General features: G+C 34.7%; 1 protein-coding gene across 1 annotated transcript; it reads left to right on the forward strand.

Moving 5' to 3' along the window:
* Positions 1 to 5959: 5959 nt before the first annotated feature.
* Positions 5960 to 12600, forward strand: LOC112089860. The gene is made up of 7 exons (XM_024160614.1): positions 5960 to 6097; positions 11193 to 11262; positions 11351 to 11435; positions 11518 to 11647; positions 11727 to 11920; positions 12277 to 12442; positions 12547 to 12600. The coding sequence occupies exons 1-7, from the start codon at positions 5960 to 5962 to the stop codon at positions 12598 to 12600; spliced, it is 837 nt and encodes a 278-aa protein (XP_024016382.1).
* Positions 12601 to 16067: the final 3467 nt, after the last annotated feature.

Here is a 16067-nt window from a genome sequence, read left to right on the forward strand (position 1 = left end):
TCAAAAAGGAGCTCTTGGACCAGTGTTTACTCCGGAGAGGCTATCTTTCAGCACATAGCTCCAAAATGATTATCTATGATGTTCTGGAAAGAGCACTCAAAGACCTTGAATCTTGATGAATGCCCCGGAAACTCAATCAAACTGGAAAGGCATCGTCCCATGCAATCTTTGTGAATCATTGGATAGGTCTTGAAACTGTAGTGAGACAGGTGTGTCTTCCGGTGAGCTTAACTCTCAGGTCACGAGTCCAAATCCAATGATTCCACCTTTTCAGGATCCGTGACCTGATCATCTCTATCTTTTCTGAAGACCCTGTAAGCTGAATCGGACTTTAAAACTCTTGGGACAGGCAATCTTTCAGAGTTATCGGATTGGTCCGGAATGGATGCGAGACAGGTATGTCTTCTAGTGGCCGTATCTTTCAGCTCACTGCTCCAAATTGATCGATTCTAACTGTTCTGAAATCTAGACTCAATTATCTTCCGGAGGCTCAATCGGCCGTCAAGACCTTCTGGTAACGTGATTTTGGAGATGTATCTTCACCCGAGACTTTTGGCCGAGAACCTTGAACAGCCAGTACGTGTTTTGGCTGAGAGATCTACCCGCGTTACATGAAAATCGCCGAGAAAAGCTTCCCGCGGTAAAGGCTATCGCCGATAACCTCCAAAAGTCTGTTTTCACCATTTTTAAAGCTCCATTCACCATTTCTTCTCCTGGCTTCATCTTTTCAGGTCCAAACTGGTTGCAAATCACGTGTAAACACTCCAAAACATGCAAGACTCACTTGGACCTAATGCAAACCCCTAAGTCCTAAAAGAACACCCAAAGACCTAAAATGCATGAAATAAGACATGATGTAGAATGAAATGTACAACCTAAATGATGCAAATTATGAACATATCACTGCGGCTGCTGTGGCTGGGGCTAATCTGAACGTTGCTGCGGCCCCGGTTGGATTAGAAGCGGTATTGGGTCTGTTGACCCAGATGTTAGCATGATTGCCGGCTGTTGCGGCTCTCCCCGTGGGACCACCGCCAGTTGTGCAAGTGAATCCGCCGGCTGTAGAACGGATGAGGGAATTGCTTGTCTGAGGATCCCATCTTACCTGAAGGTGAAGGACCACATGCAGAAATCAGGGACACAGTTCTTTCCCGGAGGAACTAGAACCGACCGCGCTCTGATACAAACTTGTAGCACCCTAACCCGGATTTTACTTTTTAACTTATACTTAGTCAAATTTCGATCCTGATTTTTACTTAGCATTTTTCACATTTTGTTCGTTCAGGCTGTTTTAGCCGTGCATAACTGGATTAAAAACAGAATACTTGAATTAAATCGAGGTCTTCAGTACAATGATTATTTGCATATAAACTATTACATTGACTAAGACCTTAACTATCCAGATCCTATCATATATTCCTTTCCACCTTTAGTCTGCGCACGCTAATCAGACATTATCCTTACCTGGATCCACAAAGGAGTCATAAGCAAACAGAACTGCTTAGTGAGAGCGGTCATCCCATCTCACCGAGCCAAAGTACAATCGCATTAAACAAAGATCAAGCCCAGTGCTCATCAGAAACAGAAAACTACCCGCGCATGACCATACACGCTTACCCGGCCGATCATCCAGCAACCAGACAAGCCTCGGCGAGCATCACAGCCGCGAGCGCTTGCCTGATATAGATTGCCGGTAAGGTGGATCGATCATCACGGCATAGCCAGCAGAAATGTCATGACAAGCACATAAATACACTCAACCGACTAGAATCTAAGCAAGAATACGACCAAACTAGGCCACGGTCACACACTCACCTTAGCTTTTCTCGGACAGGTTTGGTAAAGACAGAGTTCTTGATCGCTCAGACTTGTTCCACAATCGCTCGGCAGAATACGTATCACGATCGACAGAATCGTACTCGCTCTCGGCCAGAATCGGATATCTCTCGGTAAAACAGACTTTCTCTCGACTAACTTCTCTTAAAATGGTTTCTCTCGATCTTTCTGATTTCCTTGGTCGCGCAAAGAAGAGAAAATGAGACAGAAGCCTTTATTATATAGGCGCTCACACGATTTTCCGCAGAAAACCGCCCAGAAACTATTCCCGCACCAAATCGCACACTCTCTCAGCTAATAACCGCTCTCACGCGTCTTTTTGCCCGATAAATAACCATTCCCGCGCTATCGCTCGCTCGGCTAAAATCCATAACCGTTCCCGCGTTTTTGCCTTAGCATGTTTACCCGATAACCGCTCTCGCGTACACCTGACGCCGACGCAAACTATCTGCTCCCGACCAACCTTGTCTGAATTCCGACCAAGTCCCGAGAAACTTGGCTTGTCGGAATATCCAGCTAAATTTCCCAAAAATCACGGTTAGCTGATTTTAGCTCGACAAAACTCGATTTAGCTTGGTGAAAGCTGGACTTAGCTCGGAATCACCCGACCAAACCCAATTTCCTTGGAATAAACTCATTTTTCCGAACTTCTTCAGTTAACCCCTGGTTTTTTCCCCATTTCTGCTCTACATAACTCATAATTGCCTTAACCAAATTTTCACTTGGTAAGGTTTTCCCAAACACGGGTGTTACACAAACCCCCTTCCTTAATGGACTTGATTTCTTTTAACTCATTTAAATCCTTCACTGCCATGAACTGTTCTTCAGGGAGAGAATCATTAAGAAGGACATCAGCTTCCACTCTTAGTCTAGACACGTGATCAGCTACTCCATTTTCAATGCCTTTCTTGTCTTTGATTTCCATATCAAATTCCAGGAGAAGCAATACCCATCTCAGCAGCCATGGTTTTTCATACTTCTTTGTCATAAGGTACCTCAAAGCTGCATGATCAGTGTAGACCACCACTTTATACCCCACCAAATAGGATCTAAACTTGTCAAAGGCAAAGAAAATGGCCAGCATCTCCTTCTCAGTTGTGGCATACTTCTCTTGAGCTGTATCCAATGTCCTACTGGCATAGTAGATGACATGAAGCCTCTTATCTTTCTTTTGTTCCAGCACAGGACCAACAACAAAGTCTGATGCATCAGTCATGATCTCAAAGGGCAAGCTCCAATCTGGTGCTTGAACAATGGGAGCACTTATCAGAGCTTGCTTGATCTTCTCGAAAACGTCAATGCACTCTTGATCAAAGAGGAACGCCACATCTTTGCATAGATCCCCCAAGTTTTCTCTTGGTCTCTAGAGTCTATGGGTGATAACACCGTATTTTGACCACTTTTATAGATCGTTTTGAAATACTTTTTCTATGTTTTTAATTGCTTTTAAGTACTTTTACGTTTTTCTAGTATTTGTAGTTCCAAGATTCTTTTCAGGTAACTTTCGGAAAAGCTTAAAAAAATGGATAGAAAATCAGATTTCAACTCAGAGTCAAACCATCAGAAGTTCACCCCCGATTGAAGGCCTTCTCACCGTCTGATCCAGCTCAAATTTGGAGATCTTAAAGATGGAAGTATCAGCTTTCCAGCACACTTTACAGCTTGGCAATCCAACGGTTCAATCAAAAGATACGCGAATAGCAAGATGTCCCGTAAACCAGCCAGCAAGCGTTTCCACCTGCGGCCAACAGGCTATTTCCCGCGGTCACAATCATCCCGACCGCGGCCAGCCATCCATTCCCCGCGGTCACACTCATCCCGACCGCGGCCAGCTAACTCCGACTCCGAAGGCCCATTTCTGAAGCCCATATCATTTTCCCATCCTTGATTCCGGAACCCTAGACCCTAGAGATGTCTTGAGCACTATAAATACATGTTTTAGGAACCCTAATTCGTATGACCTCATATGCTCTTATTGTTTTAGAATACTTTTTAAGTTTTAGGTTTTAGGGAGAGAGAGATTTGTCTCTTGAACCCTTGTTCTTTCTTTTTCAATTTCGGTTTCTATTCTACTTTTTAATACTATGTTTTTGATTTCGTTCATCATGTCTGAGTAGTTTTATTGTTGGGATTATGGGATTTTTGATGGGGATATATATGTTCGGTGAGGATTCCATTGGCTTTTGAGCCGAATCTTAAAACTTTTTCTTCTGAATTCGTTTTTACTGCATGAGAGTAGCGTCATGAACTACAATCTGATCCAGATGCTTGGTGAAACGAAAGTGTTCTTCCGGTGTCAGGTCTAGTTTGGGAGAGCAAAACAAACATAGGAGTGGAAACCTACCTATAGGCGATTTGTGAATGCTGACGAGTCTTAAACATAATGCATCTCTTCTTTTCCAGGGCCAGAGTGGAAACCTACTGGTCAGGGTTAAGAGAGATAGTTGTCTATGATCACCTCATCCTGTGTTTTCTCATGGGCAGCTCTATGTTGCAATATCTTGGGTAACATCGAAGAAAGGCTTGAAAATACTGATAGTAGATAGAGATGGTAATCCACAAAGGCAAAAAATGAATGTTGTATTCAAAGAAGTATTTCGGAATTTAGGAAATGATCGTGATGATTAAAAAGTTATGTTTTTCATTTTCGTATTCGTTCCGTTAATAATATAATGCATTCATTATTTAAAACTTTTTTTTTATGTTTTATTTAGCGGTGAATGTGTCACTGTATTCATATGGTTATTATATGATTCGGCTCGGTGTTGTATATCGTTTGACGTTGTTATATTTTTCAATTGAACAATATATGTCGAACCAATTGAAGTATTATTTTGTTTTGAAATACAGTGTCATTTGGTTAATTGTTTTGGGTTTTTATGTAAAAGTGTTATGTTTGATATGGCCCATTTATGATAGAAACTAGATAGAAGTTTATATTTTGGTATAATGACCGTTTGTATTTGCAACTTTTTATGCTTATATTTATTTCGATCGAGTATATACGGACCAATGTTTACCTTTATATATATTGAAATGGTAGTTTACGATGACGTGTATGAGATAAATCAGTCTCGAACAGATTGGATTGTATGTAGTTCAGACAATGAATTCGGTAAGGTACACTTATAGTATTGGTGTCTGACACAAAGGTTTAGTTATGATACACTATAGTTATAAAAAAACTATTTATTTAATGTTTTAGGCTTTACAACTTGCGAATAACAGTATCATAAAGAATGTGTTGAATCAATTGTCTTATATATAATTAGACTTGACTTTTGAAAAACTATATTCATCTATTTTTGTTTAAAATTGATATTATTGATTGGAAAATAGTTGAAAGAGATAAAACATTCAGCTAACAAGATATTACTTTGAAAAGTACCTCACAAATTAAAAATTAATCAATGCACAAAATACAGCTACATAGCAACCTCGATTGCATCTAAAAGAAACATACTGTCTATTTACTTTAGTGCATGCACTCGAACTTACCATCCTTATGTGTCAGACCTATATCTTACAGCAAGCAGATTTCATTTCATGTAAGTGAATTATCACATCAATAATTGTTTATGGTTGCATGCTAAAGTAAATAGACATTATGTTATTTTAGAAACTAACCATCATGATTTACCAAAGGATATTTACTTATCACACTTATATTATCCATATTACATGATATATCAAATCAAAAATGTAGCAAACTAATTGTTAAGTAATCGCATTACTTATCGTTTAAGACAATATATAGTATATTCAGTTGTTCATATTTTTGGTAGATAATATATTTAAAAGAATATTGTATTATTCTGACAATTTGCTTATATAAAATGTAGTATATATATTGACATGAATTAAGACATAAAAATATAGTAGTGCATTCATTGTATATAAACCTTCTTAACTGCACCGATAGTTTTAATAATTACGGTATTTATTTAGTAAGAAAATCGAACCGGTTCGAAATTTATTGAAGTAGTGCACCTTTTACTGTTGACGACAATTCTATTTTTTTGTCTTCTATATATAACCCGTCTTCATAACTGATAATCAACCCTGCATTCGAAGATATTTTGTTAGAAAAAAATAAAATCTCAACGATTTAAGTTCTCTAACGATGTCTTACTATGACTTGGTTAGTCAACTCACACCATGGCAAGATAACTCTGTGATACGTGTTGTGATTTACAAGAAGTGGATTGAGAAAGATAGCCGTGTTCGGGATTGTGTGGAAATCATCTTATGCGATGAAGAGGTAAATAATATTAGATTTCTGTTATCTCGGTTTTTTAGTATTTATGAATTTTTATCTATAATAGTTAAAAAAATTTTCTTTAAATATATCGTTTTTAGGGATGCAAAATTCATGCTGCTGCTTATAACTGGATCCATGAATATTTTCGAAAAGAATGTCACGAAGGAGATTGGTTTGAGTTTCGTAATTTTATTGCGAAAGCTACTGACTGGAACAATTGGAACGAGCGCCCAACTACTCATAATTACAATATTATTCTTACGGCATGCTTTACAAACTACCAGAAGCGATATTATTCTTGAACTTAATCAAATTTGAAGATATTGTGAATAGGAAAGTCGATCCTGCGTTTCCTATTGGTAATATTTACTTTCCTGTTTAAGATATTTACAATGACTGTTTTCTCTAATATTTAATCCATTATTCGTTATGTCTTATAATCGTTTTTTTTTAAATAGATTTGGTTGGTGTGATCGATTATGTTGGTGAAATTTCAATGGACAATGAAATTGAGTCCACTTCAAGAATACATCCAACAAAATGTTTAGAATTTCATATAAGAGATCTCGAGTAAGTATCTTTTTATTTTTTAAGATTGTTTTATTTTTTAAGTATTCATAGTTTTTTTTTTGTTATCTGTATACATAGTGACGTCATTATCAAGTGTTTTGCAATTGACCAATTTGCAAGTTGTTTCGATAATACGTGGAAATCGAGAAAGTCTGATCGTGTTTTTGTTCTATTAACTGAGTGGAGACTTGGGGTCTATAAAAGTTAGTAACCACATGTAAATTAAATTTTTATTTGTTTCTGAAATTATACAAAATTATATTACTGTGTCAATATTTAGTTTTATATTTTACTTTGTAGGTAAACATATTGTTAGAAACAGAGGAGGTCAGTCTCGATTTCTTTTCGACCTAGAGATTACTGAAGTTCAAGAGTTTGCTTACATGTAAGAATTTGAGTGAAGTTGTAATATTAAAGTACAGTTAATTTTATGTTTGCTTATATAATTTTAAAAACTTATTAAACAGGTTTGTTTTAGCCGGCAAAGAATCTAATATCAAACCAGGGAACTAAGATGATGCTCGAGTAAAAGCGACTATATTCAAGCATCTATTGTCTAAGGAGATATGTCCTCCTATTACTTTTATTCAAGCATCTATCTATGGTCTTTATGTATTTCTGTAGACTTATTTTAGTTGATAGTTAATTTTATCATTTTACTTAGTTAGTTACTAATGTTATTAAATTTAAATCATCTTGAAATAAATAAGTCTCATTTATGTACACAATTAAATTCACTTAATTTTTTTCTTTTTAAAAAAAAACGAGTTTCAAAAATATAAATTAGGTTTGCCTTTATATCTTCCACACCCTTCCCCACAACGCCTTGGTAGTTAAAGTACGTCGTCTATTTCGCTTTATAAGAATATATCTATCAGAAGAAAAAATCATCCACTCTTTCTTATCTATAATTGTCTAAAATCATGGATTACCCAAGAATCCATAGAGATGAGATGAAAGATTTACGTGACGTTGGTCAATATTGGGCTATTGATGCGAAGATTTTGAATATTTGGAGGCAACCTTTAGATGGCAGAGAGAGTATTCATATGATACTGATGGATCATAAGGTACAATTGCAGAATATGAATTTATTATTTTTTTTACTAAATTTGTTATCATATTGATTCTTCTTACATGTTAATTCCTATCTGATAACACAGTATTTTGATCACTTTTATGGATCGTTTTGAAATACTTTTTCCATGTTTTTAATTGCTTTTAAGTACTTTTATTACGTTTTTTCTAGTATTTGTAGTCAAACTTTCAGGTAACTTTGGGAAAAGCTTAACAAAATGGATAGAAAACCAGACTTCAGCTCAGAGTCAAACCGTCAGAAGTTCACCCCCTTCTCACCGTCTGATCCAGCTTAAATTTGGAGATCTTAAAGATGGAAGTATCAGCTTTCCAGCATACTTTACATCTTGGCAATCCAACTGTTCAATCAAAAGATACGCCAAGAGCAAGATGTCTCGTAAACCAGCCGGCAAGCGTTTCCACCCGCGACCAACAGGCCATTTCCCGCGGTCACAATCATCCCGACTGCGGCCAGCCACCCATTCCCCGTGGTCGCACTCATCCCGACCGCGGCCAGCTAACTCCGACTCCGAAGGCCCATTTCTGAAGCCCGTATCATTTTCCCAGCCTTGATTCCGGAACCCTAGACCCTAGAGATGTCTTAAGCACTATAAATACATGTTTTAGGAACCCTAATTCGTATGACCACATATGCTCTTATTGTTTTAGAATACTTTTTAGGTTTTAGGTTTTAGGGAGAGAGAGATTTGTCTCTTGAACCCTTGTTCTTTCTTTTTCAATTTTGGTTTCTATTCTACTTTTTAATACTATGTTTTTGATTTCGTTCATCATGTCTGAGTAGTTTTATTATTGGGATTAAGGGATTTTCGATGGGAATATATATGTTCGGTGAGGATTCCATTGGCTTTTGAGCCGAATCTTAAAACTTTTTCTTCTGAATTCGTTTTTACTGCATGAGAGTAGCGTCATGAACTACAATCTGATCCAGATGCTTGGTGAAACGAAAGTGTTCATCCGGTGTCAGGTCTAGTTTGGGAGAGCAAAACAAACATAGGAGTGGAAACCTACCTATAGGCGATTTGTGAATGCTGACGAGTCTTAAACATAATGCATCTCTTCTTTTCCAGGGCCAGAGTGAAAACCTACTGGTCAGGATTGAGATAGATAGTTGTCTATGATCACGACAGTGGCATATTCATACGTCCGTGACTCCAGTTCGAAAAGTTTAAGCTAAGATCTTATCAAATTTACTCTCTAGCAATGTTTTGAATCGCTCATACCCCTGAGAAAACTGATAACACCGGATTTTGACCATTTTGATGGATCACTTTAATATCTTTTACAGGTGTTTTTACTCCATTTTCAAAGGTTTTCAAAGGATTTCTATGTTTTCGGATTTTAAAAGACTTTTCAGGTAATTTGGGATAAAGAGGCACAAATTGGAACAAAAAGACTCTTTTGGATAAATGCAGACCGTCAGAACTCTCATGGAGAGACGACGACCTTCTCACCGTCTGATCACCCTCAAAATTGGACAACTTATAGAAGAATCAACCAGCTTTCAAATGCACTTGGTTTGGAGACATTCCAACGGTTGGATCTCAAGATATTCCATTAGCCCCGGAGCCACTCGAAGACGGCCAGCAAGTCACGCGACCGCGGCCAACAGCCCATTCCCTGCAGTCACAAGCCTCCCGACCGCGGTCGGCTAACTCCGAACTAAAGCCCATATTTCTGAAGCCCAAAGTCATTCTCAGCCTCAATTCCGGAACCCTAGAGACCATGGAGTATTGAAGACTATAAATACTTATCATTTAGGTCGTCTTTAGGGAGAACCCTTCATACTTTACAGAAACCCTTTTCCTTTAGCTGTTTTGATGCGATTTTTGTAGAAGATTGTTCAAATCCGAGTTCTTCAATAGAGAAGCTTGTTCATCTCTTTTCTTTACTGTTTTTGATTACTTTTATTAAAACCAATGATGATGTCGACCTCAGCCATGTCTGAGTAGATCCCGAGTAGGGCTTAGGGTTCCCGAAAGGGGCTCTCATAATCAGCCATATCAAAAACGTAATTTAAACAAAATATCCTATTATTACGGATAAACTAAAATTCGCAATAACTGTCAAACTCATTTGAATAGATATGCAAGATTACGTATGCGAATTAAATCTACTTCAAATCCTGTTATGATATCCATTATTAATTATACCAATAATTATTGTTACCAATTATAACAATTGGCAATATAATAGGGTACACAATTCTAACCACTATCACATATCTCATTTTGGTTTTTTCCCATATTTATTGAACACAATATATTCTCATAAATGTATGTTACTTATCATATTCCTTAAATTTTGAAATAATATAATAGGTGCTCATCTTTGAACTTATATCATAGGATATTTCAAATTTATCCCGTTTATATCGCATCTCCGAGTATATAGACAATTACAACTACTTTACAAAAACAACGTTATTTGATATTAGGCATATCTATTTCAAAAGTTTAAATTTCACGAATATTCTTGGCCGCCAGTTAATGGACATTTAATGGCTTATCAATAAACCCTATATATTTTTTATTATAAATATACAACTCTTTCTTCCAAAACACTCCTCATCAAGTTTCGTTTTCCTCTCTGTTTTGTTTTGTTTTTCAATGTTCTTATGGCTTCCACAACGATGCTAACCCCTTTAGCTGACGTTAAGCCTTATAGGACTGGGTGGAAGGTTCAAGTGAAGGTGATTTATACATGGAAACAATACCAAACCAAGAGTGGGGAGTCTTTGGAAATCATCCTGGCCGATGAAATGGTACAATATATTATTAATCGACACTACTTTTAAATATTTTGATTGTTCTGTTAAATTTTTTAACTTTTTGATCATCCAGAGTACCAAAATCCATGCAACTGTCAAGAAAAACTTTTCATTACAACTGTCAAGAAAAACTGTCAAGAAAAACTTTTCATCATCGTTTTGAACGGATGATGGTTGTCGGTGAATGGAAGTTCATAGAGAACTTTTCATTTAATCAGGCTTCAGGACAATACCGGACCACCAGACATCAATTTAAGATGTCATTCATATCCTCTACAGTTGTCAGCAAAACTTCTAATCGGTCAGACAGTCTGTTTTTTTATTTCTCAGAGTTTGTTACAATATTGGACGATGTAACCAATACAAGTTTTTTGGTTGGTAAGTTTACTGATATATTTAATTTAATTTGTTCATTCCTCTTAGTTTCAATAAATCTCTGACTTTATTTTCCTAAATAGATGTTATTGGACAACTTGAAAGTGTCTGTGAGTTTCAAACAATATCTGTTATGAATAAAGACACCAGCAAACTCGAGTTCGCTCTACAAAATGCTAAGTGAGTATATATATAAATACAGACACTGTATTTTTTAATTTTTTTCTTTCATCTGTTTTATGTGATATGTGTTACAGTGATGAACGTTTACCATGCACACTGTAGGGAAAGCTTGGTGAGGAAGTCTATTCGACTTGTCGGAGTGCGGGTGAAAGAAGTGTCATTCTTGTGATCTGTTTTGCATAATAAACGTTTTCAAAGGTACATATTAAATTTTTTTATTCATAAATTTGTTCTTTTCATAAATTTGTTAAATATTGTAGGTGATTGTCGAATTACAAGTAGTTGTCAAACAACAAAGGTTCTGATAGATTTGAATGATCCCGATGTCATTGTCTTCAAGAATAGGTAATTTGTCTATGTATATTATATATATATATGTCTTATCATTACGATTATGAATATAACTAATACTATTACCTATTCTTAGTTTACCTGAGCATTGCAGACGTATTACCTTCTTGAGTAGCAAACCTCAACAAAGGGTTTCTTATGGTGATGAGATTCATTTCGATCAGTTTCCAATGGTCACTATTTCAGAATTGCAAGATTCTCTTGAGGTATATGTCATTTTAAAACTTTGCTAGGGAAACCGTCACAGATTATAAAATTTTGACATTTGTATTTTTGTTTCCTCAGGTTGGGAAATGTAAGATCATGTGCACCATCTACGCGGTTGACATAGACTGGTCGTGGTTTTATTTGGTTTGCACTAGGTGTGGTAAAAAAGTGTACAAAAATCCAAAGAAGGAAGATCAAAAAATGACCAAGAAGAATAAGACCCTTTATTCATGTGAAACATGTGATGCAAAAGTGTCCTTTGTGAGTGCGAGGTAAAATTTTTTACTATTTTTTAGTATTTGTCTTAATTATTTAGCTAACCGTGCATTCGAGTATTTTAATACAATCTTTATATATTGCTAGGTTCAAACTTCATCTTGGCGTTATGAACGATACCAGCAAGATCAAATGTTTTCTTTTTGATAGAAATGCACAGGATATTTTAAATCAGAAAGCTGATGAAATTCTCAAGGGGAACTTCGATGAGGCATTAATTATAAATCTTAATCAATGATACAATTTTAACCCTTTATGAATAAAGACTTTGTTTGTTTAAAATGTCATGTTCGTTATATACTTAGATACAAGATCCGGATGTCGTTCTTGAAGCACTGTAAAACTTGATTAGGAAGACTTTTCAGTTTCTGATTTGTGTTGAGAAAGAAAATCTCTATGGTGGTAGTAATACATACAAAGTCGGGAAGGTTTGCAAAGGAAATGATATTTTATCCGCTGATGAGGTGAATGAATCTGAAGATATGGGTGATCAGAGTTTGCTCTTGTCAGGGAATAAGGTACAATTTCGAAAAATATCAGCTTGGGTTACATATAATAATTTGTATATATTAATACACGGTATTTGGCATTTTATGTTTATATTTATATGTAAACCTTGTAGGTGTCGCTGATAAACACGTTGAGGCAAGAGCCTTCTTATGAGGTGGAAATTTGACAAGGGACTCGCTCATGGATCTGGAAAAGTGATGGTCTTGATATAGCGAAAAAATATGGTTATTTGAATTCGTATCTTCTCATGTTATTTCGCTAATATTGTTCAAATTTTTGTTGAAATTTGTTCGGATGATACTCATGCATTTGTTCTTGAACTTTAATAATTTATTCTTTTAATTTAACCATTACTACGTTTACGTTATTTTGAAAATTACGTGTGTATCGTGTTAATTTTATTGGGCCGAAATTAATATTGCCTCACGTTTGCAGTGACATATTTGAGTAGTTACTATAATATATGTATGATGATGAAATTGTAGATGAATCATACACTTAATTCGGAGTACATATCTTATTTTTATATTTTTCAACATATTTTCCAATATTTATAGAAGATATATTCATTTATTTGTAAATGCTATTCTATGGGAATTTGTGAAAATTGAGTCAACTCTTAGTTAATATGTTTTAATTAGAGCAGAATTTTGGAGAATATGAAACACACGGATGAAACATGAGTAGTTACCTTACTTTTTAAGACTATAAATAAAAGTAGAAGGAAACTTTCTTCACTCAAATACAATTCTTTCTACAACTATTCCTCTCATGTGGTCCTCAGACAGACGTACAAAAACTATCTTTACATCCAAGAAAAAAAAATTTTCTCTACTAAATATTTTTTATACATCTGTCAAGGATCACATCAGAAATAAGTAGTTTATTTCATTTCTTAAACAGTATTTTTTACATTTATATTATTCACCGTAAAAGGTCAGATTATTATTTCTTATATGCTCATCTATGTAGTTTATACCTAAGTAAATTACTAATTTAAATCTCAATTCATTTTTTTATGTAGATGTTCGTGGAATTAATTATTAAGTTTGTAATTATTATCTTATAAATTTCATTCAGCTATTAAGCAACATTATTTAACGTAAAGAACAGATATAATAATTTAGTGAATGAATTTTAACAAAAAATAACACTTTATATAGTGAGAAAATTTGATTGCATATATAATATATAATCATATTGAGTGAATGTGTAAATTACCTAATTATATACTGTCTTAACGATTTACAATATGAAATTAATAAATTATAATATTTTTAAAATATACAGCATGAAATTGTAATGGCAATGTTTTTAATATGCTTCATATCTATGGCAAGTAACAATAATTGTTATGTACATAATTCGATTTATGGTAAATTATTCATATATGTGAATGATAATTTCACATAAATTTATTTAAATTGGTTATGTTCATTTATCAATTTTTAGTTTGAAATAAAAAGAAATCTTTACATATCATAATTGATTAATAGATATTGTTAAGATTCACTTGTAAGATTTGCGGCCGTAAATTTAACCTAAACTCTTTCGTTTTATTCTGAGTCTATCTTCCCTCCCTAATCCCATCAATTTTCGCTATATTTTGATCTTCACGGAGAGGTTTTATGAGAGGTTAAATTATGCCTAGATATTAAACATGTTGATCGGAAAAATAAACAGAAGACTTTGCTGTCTGGTTGGAGCAGCCAAGTTAATAATTCAGGGTCATCATCTACTAATTCGTTTACTCAGAACTCAGATATAGTGGATAATCATTTTGAAAACGAGATCAAAGTTCATTCGCTGTTTCCACAAATTTTGGTAGACAGAACAAATACTGAATCCCTAACTAGAACACATAATCAATTTTCTCCTACTGTATGTGATGGACTAGAAAACTGTAAGTCTTCTTAAATTGATGTTTAGAAACTAGTTTCTTTAAATCTTATATTATTATTGTTAACACAATGGTTATAAATCATTAAACTTTAGTATGCGACATTATTATTTCAATAATTCAGCTTTACATACTCAAACAAATTATACTGGGAAAGAGAATTCTTTCACATTAGAAAAGAGAAATCGGAAGCAACCAGAATCACTATCTTCATGTGAGTTATATATGTTTAGCGTATTATGGTCCTTTATATATAATGTACCTTAATAAGTATTGGTTTTCGTAATTTTTATTTTATTTATATAGCCGACCTATCCCAGTTGACATCGACGAAGTTAACTAATTGTGGGTCAAGTAACAAGTCAACCAAGTTTGTTTTCTTAGAAAATGGAGATTCATCTTGTATACGGAATACATATGCTATATCTTCGTATGAAGATTATAAATGTAAACAGGAGATTGGTCAGAACTACAACGAGAATATTCTTCACCATCAACATCGTGAAGGTGACTATTTATATTGCAACTAATTTTGTGGCCAGAAAATATCGTTCACTTGTAGTTCGTATTGTTTTACATTCGTCTGTCAGTACATGTTGATTATAGTAGTCTTGGTGTTGATGATACCAAAGATATGTATGATGATGTCGTCTTCCCAAACAAATACTAGGATTCAGAAGGTAATATTTTGTTTGCTGTATTGACTTAATGTGCAATTATATATACTTATACTTTTTAACTAATAACAATTATATATTTTATAGTTGAGTATGATTATGAACAGCGGTTTTACTGTAGCAGTCTTGATGGTTCGTCTGATGAGGAAAACTATATTATGGATGAAGCTGGCGAAGAAATTTCATTTGACAATGAGGAACCTGAAGACTATGTTTATGATGTCAATAGTTTAGCTACTATTTTGCAGAAAGCGTTTTCTGTAGGAGTCTCTAATAATAATATTCCTTTCAGCGAATATAAAGGTATTTATTTTCAAAGCTCAATCTTATGTTATGTGATTCACATATTAATTTATTATAATGTCGGACTACTTTTATATTCAGAATATAAAGATGATGGCTATCCTTCATATGAGTGTAATTATTGTGGTGCAATTTTCTGGTATGGTGAATGTTTAAACAAAAGAAGAAGAGCAAATAATCCTATATTTTCTTGTGATGTTTGCAAAGTCAAGTAAAGCTACCATACCTTCGAGAGTCTCCATAGGAATTAATGCATCTTTTTACATCTGCCGATGATCTAAGCAAACATTTTCACGAGAATGTTAGACCATACAATGTGCTATTTTCAATGACTTCTATTGGAGGTAAAGTAGTTAGGTCTATCAAAAAGCGGTGTGGACCATCAATGTTTCAGCTTAACGGAGAGAATTATCATCTGATGGGAAGTATGCTCCCTAAACCTGGTGATGTTGCAAAGTTTTATCAGTTATTTATTGTTGACACCGATGAAGAAGTACAAAATCGTTCGACCATTATGAGGTAAAAGTAATGATTGAATTCATATTTATTATTAATAATAATATATTTTTCTTGCAGCAAAAGTAAAAATCCTATGAAGGTGTCTAAATGTAAACAATTCAAGAATGAATTAATTGATAGGCTGATTAAGATGTTAGATAAGGTGATCCTTTACGTGAAGAATTTTCGAGCTGCTAGAGATAGATTAAAAATGGATCCCAACGAGGAGCTTCATATAAGACTTATAAATGATCG

This window comes from Eutrema salsugineum, unplaced genomic scaffold, assembly GCF_000478725.1.
Source record: "Eutrema salsugineum unplaced genomic scaffold, Eutsalg1_0 scaffold_11, whole genome shotgun sequence".
NCBI lineage: Eukaryota > Viridiplantae > Streptophyta > Magnoliopsida > Brassicales > Brassicaceae > Eutrema > Eutrema salsugineum.

Bases quoted from the DNA above. Each gene is read 5' to 3' on its own strand.
- LOC112089860 (XM_024160614.1), top strand. From the start codon at position 5,960: ATGTCTTACTATGACTTGGTTAGTCAACTCACACCATGGCAAGATAAC. The intron at 6,098-11,192 runs GTAAATAATATT...TGCACACTGTAG, and splicing joins TCATCTTATGCGATGAAGAG to GGAAAGCTTGGTGAGGAAGT. The intron at 11,921-12,276 runs GTAAAATTTTTT...AAACTTGATTAG, and splicing joins GTGTCCTTTGTGAGTGCGAG to GAAGACTTTTCAGTTTCTGA.